The sequence below is a fragment of the Pelophylax lessonae genome (assembly GCF_965119305.1).
Source record: "Pelophylax lessonae genome assembly, chromosome: 4".
Taxonomy (NCBI): domain Eukaryota; kingdom Metazoa; phylum Chordata; class Amphibia; order Anura; family Ranidae; genus Pelophylax; species Pelophylax lessonae.
Window position 1 is genome coordinate 285,106,125 of NC_138771.1, and position 10,133 is coordinate 285,116,257.

At 33.6% G+C, this 10,133-nt stretch overlaps 1 protein-coding gene across 1 annotated transcript in view; it reads right to left on the reverse strand.

The window, feature by feature from the left end:
• The window catches only part of ALX1 (ALX homeobox 1), a 32,663-nt gene that overhangs the window by 19,206 nt on the left and 3,324 nt on the right, over positions 1 to 10,133 (reverse strand). Inside the window, exon 2 of the mRNA XM_082256206.1 lies at positions 8,241 to 8,545. Within this exon, the coding sequence (XP_082112332.1) occupies positions 8,241 to 8,545 (305 nt within the window). The remainder of the gene's footprint in view (positions 1 to 8,240; positions 8,546 to 10,133) is intronic.

Below are 10,133 nucleotides of genomic sequence, written 5' to 3' on the forward strand. Positions count from 1 at the left end.
AAACTATGAATAAAATAAAAACACCTCCACAAAAGGTGAAAAAGTGAAAAAGAAAAAAACAAAAATTTTTCTTTATCACAATTTTTGGGGTTTTATGCTATAGCACTTTTTTTGTCATTTCATGTCAATACCCCATATGATCATCACACTTTCATTTGAGTGACCTTGACGTCATCAACATACCACACCAAGAGTTCATACAGGATCACTTTCCGGTGTCTGGACCACACTCGGGTTCATCATATGTGTTGGAAGGGTGACCATTATTTGTGCACTATATTCACCTATTTCTGGTAAGCAGAACAATTATCAGTTGTGGATTCCTTTGTTTAAACCACCTGATTGATTCACTATCTACACATTGGAATTTATGAACTTATCATTTCTGTTTGGACTTTTTTTACACATTTTAATTTATTTATATATTTTTTATAAATTAGCGTGACTTATTTATATTAATTGTGATTTTTGCATTTTTGAATAATGTGTGATGGTGATGTTGCACTCTTTAGACTTTTACTGTGACTCTGGTCATCCGCCCAGACACCATATCTACTGTATGGTTGGTTAGTGTAAGGAGTGCACTAGATTCTCTGCACTCCTAAACTGGTGAGAGTTCCACATTCAACCCACCAGCAACAACAACCCAAAACTGAAACAAGTCATTGATAAATAAAGGAGAAAAAAATACTAAAGCTGCCTGATTCTTATTAAGGGCACACAATACTCATTACTCATCAAAGTGATTTTCATAGGAGCTGAACATTTAAACCATTTTTAGGTTATTTCTCCCTGAAATGTTCAGTTATGTAGATTGTGCAAGAATCTCCAGCTGCTAGGGAACTACAAGTTCCAACATGTCCTTTCACTGATAGCACCCCTGGTTGCCCTGCTTTTGTCTATAGAGTGAATGTAAGCAGTACATTTTCTGACAGTATTTTACACCAGTTTAACAAAGACATTCCTTTGAGATGACTGAACAATTCCAGAATCTATAATATGAAAACACACTACATCATCAATCTATTGCATCTAAAAATACATTCCACATGTGGGATTCTCTGCTAAGACTACATAGAAAGCCAATTCAAGCCCTACAGCTCTGTACTGGAAAACTTCTGTGCTGGTCCTGCTACAGCCTTTCAAACTGCACATTACAATAAAAAGAACATAAAACAGTACCCTGTGTAGTGTGCACTGGACAGGCAAGACCAAGCCAGCACCAAGCTCTGACGTAAGTCCATTGGCTTCCGCTATGAGTACGTCAGTTAAACACACATAGTTTCTTCTCAAAGAAACAAAAACTGCAGCACTTAACAATAAAGAGATGATTTAAAGGACCACTACCACAAACACATTTTATATTCTGATCATATGAATACTGATGGGATTCTGTATAATAATTCCTTTTCCTAAGCAGCCCATAGCTGAGTCAGGTTTTTCATTCAACCAGTAGGCCAGATTCCCCCATCCACACATTCAAGGTGGATGAGGGAATCCACCCCTCTTGGTTATTGTATTCTGACCGCGGGGGGACTTCTGTTAGAATACTTTGTTTAGCATTGCCGGCTACAGCCGGCAGCCCTGATGGAGCAGGCAAAATCAGACAGGACGGTTGCACAAAAGTCAACCAGTAGATCGACTTCTGAACAACCGCAGTGTCCATACATGGATCAAAATTTGGACGTTTCCACCGGAAACCAGCATTTTGGTTCCTGTATGGCTGACTTTATCTCACATGCCTTTGTTTACATGTAAACTGACCAAAAAAATGATAATGACAGAGATTAGGACAAACTAACACTGCCAGGGGTGCTCCAGCAGTTCCAGCTACAGTTTAATAGGATATAAATCATATGGATAAAAGGTGACCATTATAAGTACCTCCTTCCACCCCAGGAAATTTTGTTAAAAACTTGTATATAAATGGGAAGAAAAATGATAAACAATTAGGTGTGAAATAAAATATTTGAATTCATATGCGCAAACTGTTGGCACATTATAAATCCTGTATAATAATATATTGAATGCTTGTATTACATATCCTACCTTACCTAGTCACTGGAATAATGATAAATGTTATAATTATATTGGAAAAATGAATATTATTAATTATTGATAATTATAAATATTCTGCACAATAGTGGTACTCTAAGAGATTTTTCCTTAGCCTAGCAAACAAATGAGACCAATTAGCTTTTTACCAGTATATCCACATTTATATGAAGATAAAGCTGTCCATTAAATGTGACAGTGATAAACTCTTAACACTAAAAAGGGTTCCTCAGCAGCTGCAGCAACAGTATTTTTGGTATTTAATATTAAATAAAAGGTGACCACTGGCCATGTTATAGCTTGCTCCACTATAATTCTGATGGACATTCTAGTCTGGATAAACATTCAGTGAAAAAAATATATATAAACAAAGTGAAATAAAAAAAAAAAAAGAATTCAAATACTGAACACTAATATTATATATGTAAACCTTGTACCTTCATTGGAATTTACTGTTATAATGTTCCTTTAAGGAAGTAAAACTAATAGGTACGTGTGTTTTTCACCTTTTTTCCCCCACGGGTGGAAGTTTAGGGTCCATTTTTCTGGGCAAGCATAAAAAGACCTACCTTCGCAAAATACTCTAGATGTTAAATTATATATTGTCGTATATTGCCAAATTGTATATTGTATATTGTTTGTATATTATGTACTTGTAATTATGTATTGTATATTTTAATGTTTAATTAAATATTGTATATATTATTAAAGAATATCAGGTCTTATATAAACTGTTGTGGCCAAGGATTGAACAAAAGATCTTAGAGACTGATTTCCTAAGAAGTGGTATTAACACCTATCTGTTTTTGTTCTAAATACTCAATTAAGTTAAGCTGCTTTTATTTTTATTATTTTAATTCCCATGATCCTATCTGGGTATACAGTGTATACTGGTGCCTATTTTATTAAATCAGCCCAGTAATACTCTTCATGTTACAGGAATGTGTTACTGCAAATAGAGCTGGATTACTATATTATACATAGAGGTAGATAGGCAGAATTTGAGTTCTACATAGCTAAGAAGGGGTGTCTTTCCCTCAGTAAAGATCACTGTGCAAATGTTAACATTAGCTTGGGCTAAGATTTAAAATTCTAGTTTTACTTTTCTATCAACATAGACACAATCTGTAGGAAGTGATACAAATGTATCACATGCCATTTTTCCAATATTGAGGCTGATGTAGGATTTCAGCATGTCATAAAATGCATGAGGATTCTTTTCCATTATCCAATCATGTGAAAGGAAAATCCCTTTTTCATTTTTGTTTTTTAATCTGCACCTATTACTTAGGATAATTGAAGTGAGCATTCACACAATTTAGCCTCATTGTCCCTACTTGCATTATAAAGTAATAATATATATTTTTAATTGTTTGATGATATTTTTGTTTTCCAGTAATTTGCCTATTCAGCAGCACATGACAGTGTAGATGACATTTAAGTGTTATTTGGATTTTATATTTGTTTTTGTGTGTGTATGCTTCATAATTACAAAATCAAATGACAGTTGCAAAAATGTCATATAACTCAGATTTTTCATTAGAATGAAATAAACTGGCATCTGTGCATTGCTACTATAGAACTTTGTATTTATAACTGAAAAATAAAATGCTACAAACTTCTGATTTTCAATTTAAGAATTAAAACAGACTTCTGCGTAGTTCTTGTATAAGATTCTAAAAATGAATACTAATGTCACTAAATTCTGATTTTCATGTGGGGAGTTAAAAGAAGACGTCTGTGCAGTTCATATATAGGCCTTTCTATTTATACATGAATTCTACAATGTAATTAAACTCTATTAAAAAGACTTGTGTGCAGTTCTGGTATAGGATTTTATATTTATATATGAATATTATATGTCACCAAACCCTAATTTTAAAGGGTTAAACAGACTTGTGTGCAGTTCTGGTATAGGATTTTATATTTATATATGAATATTAATATGTCACCAAACCCTAATTTTCTTGTAAAGGATTAAACAGACTTGTGTGCAGTTCTGATATAGGGTTTTATATTTATATATGAATATTATTATGCCACCAAACCCTACATTTTTTGTAAAGGATTAAACAGATTTGTGTGCAGTTCTGGTATAGGATTTTATATTTATATATGAATATTATTATGCCACCAAACCATAATTTTCTTGTAAAGGATTAAACAGACTTGTGTGCAGTTCTGGTATAGGATTTTATATTTATATATGAATATTAATATGCCACCAAACCCTAATTTTCTTGTAAAGGATTAAAAAGACTTGTGTGCAGTTTTGGTATAGGATTTTATATTTATATATGAATATTATTATGCCACCAAACCCTAATTTCCTTGCAAAGGATTAAACAGACTGGTGTGCAGTTCTGGTATAGGATTTTATATTTATATATGAATATTATTATGCCACCAAACCCTAATTTCCTTGCAAAGGATTAAACAGACTGGTGTGCAGTTCTGGTATAGGATTTTATATTTATATATGAATATTATTATGCCACCAAACCCTAATTTCCTTGCAAAGGATTAAACAGACTGGTGTGCAGATCTGGTATAGGATTTTATATTTATATATGAATATTATTATGCCACCAAACCCTAATTTTCTTGTAAAGGATTAAACAGACTTGTGTGCAGTTCTGGTGTAGGATTTTATATTTATATATGAATAATAATATGCCAATAAACCCAAAATTTTGTATGTAAAGAATTAAAGCATACTTCTGTACAGTTCAGGTATAGGACTTCCTATGTATATATAAATACTAAAATGTCACTACTTTTTTGCAGTTCTGGTATAGGAATTTATATTTATATATGAATAATAAAATGTCACCAAACACTGATTTTATATGTAAAGGATTTGTACAGTTAAGATATAGCAATTTCTATTTATATATGAATACTAAGGTGTTACTAGGCTCAATTAAATAGACTTCTGGGCAATTCTGGTATATGAATATATATTTATATATGAATATTAAAAGGTCACCAAACCTCTGATTACCATGTGAAGGATAAACAGACTTGTGTGCAGTTCTGGTATAGGACTTTATATTATATATGAATACTAATATGTCACCAAACCCTGATTTTGTATGTGAAGGATGACAGCAGACTTCTGTACAGTTCAGGTAAAGGAATTTCTATTTATATATGAATACTAAGGTGTTACTAAACTCTATTAAATAGACGTGTGCAGTTCTGGTATAGGACTTTCTATTTATATATGAATTCTAAAATGTCACAAAACCCTAATTTTGATGTAAAGGATTAACTCAGACGTGTGTGGAGTTCTGGAATATAATTTTATACTGTTATATACAAATACTATAATGTCACCAAACTCTGATTTCCATGTGAAGGATTAAGCAGACCTGGGTGCAGTTCTGGTATAGGACTTTATGACTAGCGGAGTAATAAATTCCCATCGTATAGAGCTGCTAGAATCAAACAAGCTGCTTGTCTTTAGCATTTGCCTCAGCTCTCTGTTTTATCTTTAATGGTCATTATTTTCAAGGCAAATGGGGAACGAACTCTAACCACATGTTCCACCTCATGGCCTTTAATATAAAATTAAAACCAGGAAAACGTCGTCAGTGAAATCCCCCATTACAGCCAGTTGCTGCCTATTGCAGTGATGGGAGATTAGAGAAGTGTCATGTTTATGGCTGTGTATTAAGGTGGATGCCTTGTCAGCCCCAACACTGGACCAGACTGCAACCTTGCTTCCTTCTATTACCCTGACAAATCTATCCTCAGCACCCTCTATACACCTCTATACACCTCTATATACACACCTCTATATACCTCTATATACACACCTCTATAGATCTATACACACCTCTACACATAGGACACAATACTGTCTGCATACATCTCACTTCACTGATGGAGATCTGACTACAAACAGCACAGAGAGTGCAATCATATCCTCCATTGCACCGTATAGATGATGATACAGTCAGTAATAAAAAAAAAAATTATTACTTGTGTGTAAACATTGGCGTATTATAAACCTGTGCATCCATACTCAGCAGGCAGCAAAAGTTTTGATTAGGGTATATAGTATATGTATATGCATCATTTACTATGGGGGATACATTTTGCTTCGGTGTACAAAGATGGCCTATTGCATAATTATTATTATTATCACTAGTATTAATATTATAAATGCTGTTGCTGTTTTTAAGATTACAACTGTTATTATATTGTTACTGTAGTAGTAGTTGTGGTATTAGTAAGTAGCGATAATTACTGTTGTGTTAATTGTGTGTAATATGTGTGTTTATGAAACACACAGTAGTCAGTTACTATACATTTTTTAAATGATAAGTGTGCAAGATATATATGTATATATATATTTTTAATATATATATATACTAAAATATATATATATATATATATATACACATACAGTATAGATAGATAGATAGATAGATAGATAGATAGATAGATAGATAGATAGATAGATAGATAGATAGATAGATAGATAGATAGATAGATAGATAGATAGATAGATAGATAGATATGTATGTATATATATATATATCTATATATCTATATATATATCTATATATATATATATGATAGATAGATAGATAGATAGATAGATAGATAGATAGATAGATAGATAGATAGATAGATAGATAGATAGATAGATAGATAGATAGATAGATAGATAGATAGATAGATAGATAGATAGATAGATAGATAGATAGATATTTACACACATAAATAATTTAGAGAAGATTCATTTCAACCATCTAGTCATGTGCAATAATTACAAAATTGATGGTGTGAAGCTTCTCCACTGCTATAGATAGATAGATAGATAGATAGATAGATAGATAGATAGATAGATAGATAGATAGATAGATAGATAGATAGATAGATAGATAGATAGATATTTACACACATAAATAATTTAGAGAAGATTCATTTCAACCATCTAGTCATGTGCAATAATTACAAAATTGATGGTGTGAAGCTTCTCCACTGCTTTATTTAATTAGATAGATAGATAGATAGATAGATAGATAGATAGATAGATAGATAGATAGATAGATAGATAGATAGATAGATAGATAGATAGATAGATAGATAGATAGATAGATAGATAGATAGATAGATAGATAGATAGATAGATAGATAGATAGATAGATAGATTAGGCTAAAATAAAGGAGTTGAGAAGCTTTACACAATTATTATTGCACATGACTGGATAACTGAAATTAATCTTTTCAAAATGATATGCTTGAAGATTCCCCCCATCCCAACACCTTTAGTAAATCAAGCCTTTTTACTATGGTCTGTACAGTCTGCTTCATTGTACAAAGGACAGTCACTGCATTATCACTAGCTTTTTATTGATAATGAGCTTCATAACAATTGTACTAATAATAATAATATTATTCATCATTATCATTATGGAAGAGTAAAAGAAGAAGAAGAAAAATACAAAGAAGGAGAAGGAAGAAAGAAAAAGAAGGAAGAAGAAGAAAAAGAAGGAAGAACAAGATAGAAAAAGAAAGAAGAAGAGGAAGAAGAAGAAGAGGGAAAAAAGACGAAGAAGAAAAAGAGGAAGAAGAAAATGAAAAAGAAAAAGAAGAAGAGGAAGAATAATAATAATTATTATTATTATTATTATTATTATTATTATTAAATATTATTACCGATATTATTTGTTGCATTATTTTTTGCATTGTTATTATGATATTCTTGTGGGTGTAAATGCTTGTAGTATAAATGTTTTTTGTACCACACAGCTAGCAGTTACAGAATTGACAAATTGGTATAGTATATGAGCATACAGGCAATCACTATGGGCTGTACGTTCTGCTTTTCTATAAAAAAATGATGATCCACTGTATAATCATTAGCCTCGTTAGTAATAATAATTATTGTTTAGATTCTAATTATATTAGTAGCAGTATCAGTTGTAGTAAATGATTGCTTTGTGTTATAATGGTTTCAGTAAAATGTGTGTATTTATGAAACACACAGCAGACAATTGCAGAAAATATAATTGTCTGTATGTTAGTATATGCAGACTATCACTATGAGCTGTAGTTTTTGTTGTACAAAGATGGCCCAGAGTATTATTAATAATGCTAGTGATGATAATAAAGCAAATAGTAATAGTGACCCCCCTGCCCCATACTGAGTGTCGGTGCCCGGCTCTCACCTGTACTCTGGCCTCGGTGAGCTCAGTCCTCAGGGCCAGTTGTTCCCTGACATAGACATCAGGGTAATGGGTCTTCTGGAAGACCTTCTCGAGTTCCTCCAGCTGCATGCTGGTGAAGGTGGTGCGGTGCCTCCTCTTCTTACTGCTGGACACATTGCTGTCACACTTGTCGGCCAGTTCCTCCAGGTCTCCCTTCTCCTGCATCCCCTTCACTGGAGACACTCTCAGGCTGCAGCAGGTTTCCAGGGGTCTGCTGAGCTCCGTGTGAAGAGGCTGGCCCTCCACTTTGCTGATGCCATAGTTCACTGAGGAAGGAAAATGTAGTCTGAGCTCAGTAAGAACACTCTCACAATACAGCTAACCACAAACATCTGGGACACTATGGAAATGGGCAAGTCCTCTCTTCCCTGCACTTTGATGGAATGTCCTTCAGGGCTGATTTGTGGAAAATGAAGAAGTTACCTATGGTAACCAATCACATTTCATTTTCCACAGCAGGCTAGAAAATGAACTGACATTTTGGCATGGGTCCTTTGTTCCTTGGCTCCAATTTTTATCTGATCAGCAGGGGTTAATGGTAGCAAAACAAAAAAATAGAATGTCTTCTAAATCTGACTTCTTCTTTTACTTTTTGGAGGCAATTAAAGAGAATGTAAAAGGTAAAATCACATACATTTTAAATGCATCCAATTAATAGGACCTAATTTACAAAAGAAAATTGTTTGATTAAAATCTGTGAGTGGAAGTAATAGGGCACAGCACTGCAGATAATATTCTACTTTGTGCCAGTAACTGCATCTGTCATTGTACCTAATTAGCCAAATGCTGTCCTTCTTGTTTTAGGTATTTATTTATACTTTTTGTTTTTGTTTGTTTTGTTTTTTTGGTTTTTTTTTGTTTTTTTGTTATTTTTTTCTTTTTGTTTTTTTTTTTTCCACAAATGACCTATTATCTTTGAAGACATTTGTTTTTTGGCACTATGTCTCCATTGGCTCCAGGTTTTTCCCTTTGAACCCAAGCACAACAATTGATAGTACTGCAGCTTACCTGTCCTTAGTTTTGGCTGCATTTGTTTTCTTTTTATCACACTTTGTTTACCTTTATTTCAAACTGGTGATCATTTCACTTCCTGTCCTAGGGTGACAACTGTACTAAGCAGAGTTGTCACCCTAGGAAAGGGAGTGTGCTAGGACTACATAAGGCCTCCTTCTCTTCTTCATAACAGGGGGAGGTGTTTTGTAGTTCATGAGGATAACAGAGAATAATGCTAACTGATAACAGTCCAGAGAGCTCATAAAGTTATCAGCTCATAAGATTCCTGGATGCATTATTTTTTTTTTTTTGCCCAACAAAATGAAATGATTTTAATTTTATTTTTAGAGGAGCAAATAAGAGAATGTATTGTTAGTGTTTAAATACACTTTAAGCAGAGGGGATGCTGCTTCCCTTTATTAGGACATCCATTGCAGTCTACACTGTCAATGGCAATGCTCTTACAATACCTCCCCTATTATAGGCCACATAATGAAGCCAGCATATTGTGTGCTGTGTGTGTAGACAGAGGTGCCTGTTGATGTGCTTCAGGAGGATATGAAACAATAACAAGGCAGCCAGTCATGGTTCTGAACTGTTATGTCAGGTCACAGGATAACTGATCCAGCATGTTACAGAACATGAAAGATCTCTTGTAGCCTGAGAGAAAATAATCAGTGCTAGAGCAGCCACATACATCAATGGAAGGCAACCTGGGGGTATGCAGCTGCTGTGGAACTGAAAGTCCCAGCCAGCAATGCCACAAGCATGCTATGGAGGGCCCAGCAACAGAGACAGGAGAGCCACAGACAGTGCAAACAATGGAGTTGGAGTCATTACTAAACTCCACAGATGTGATAG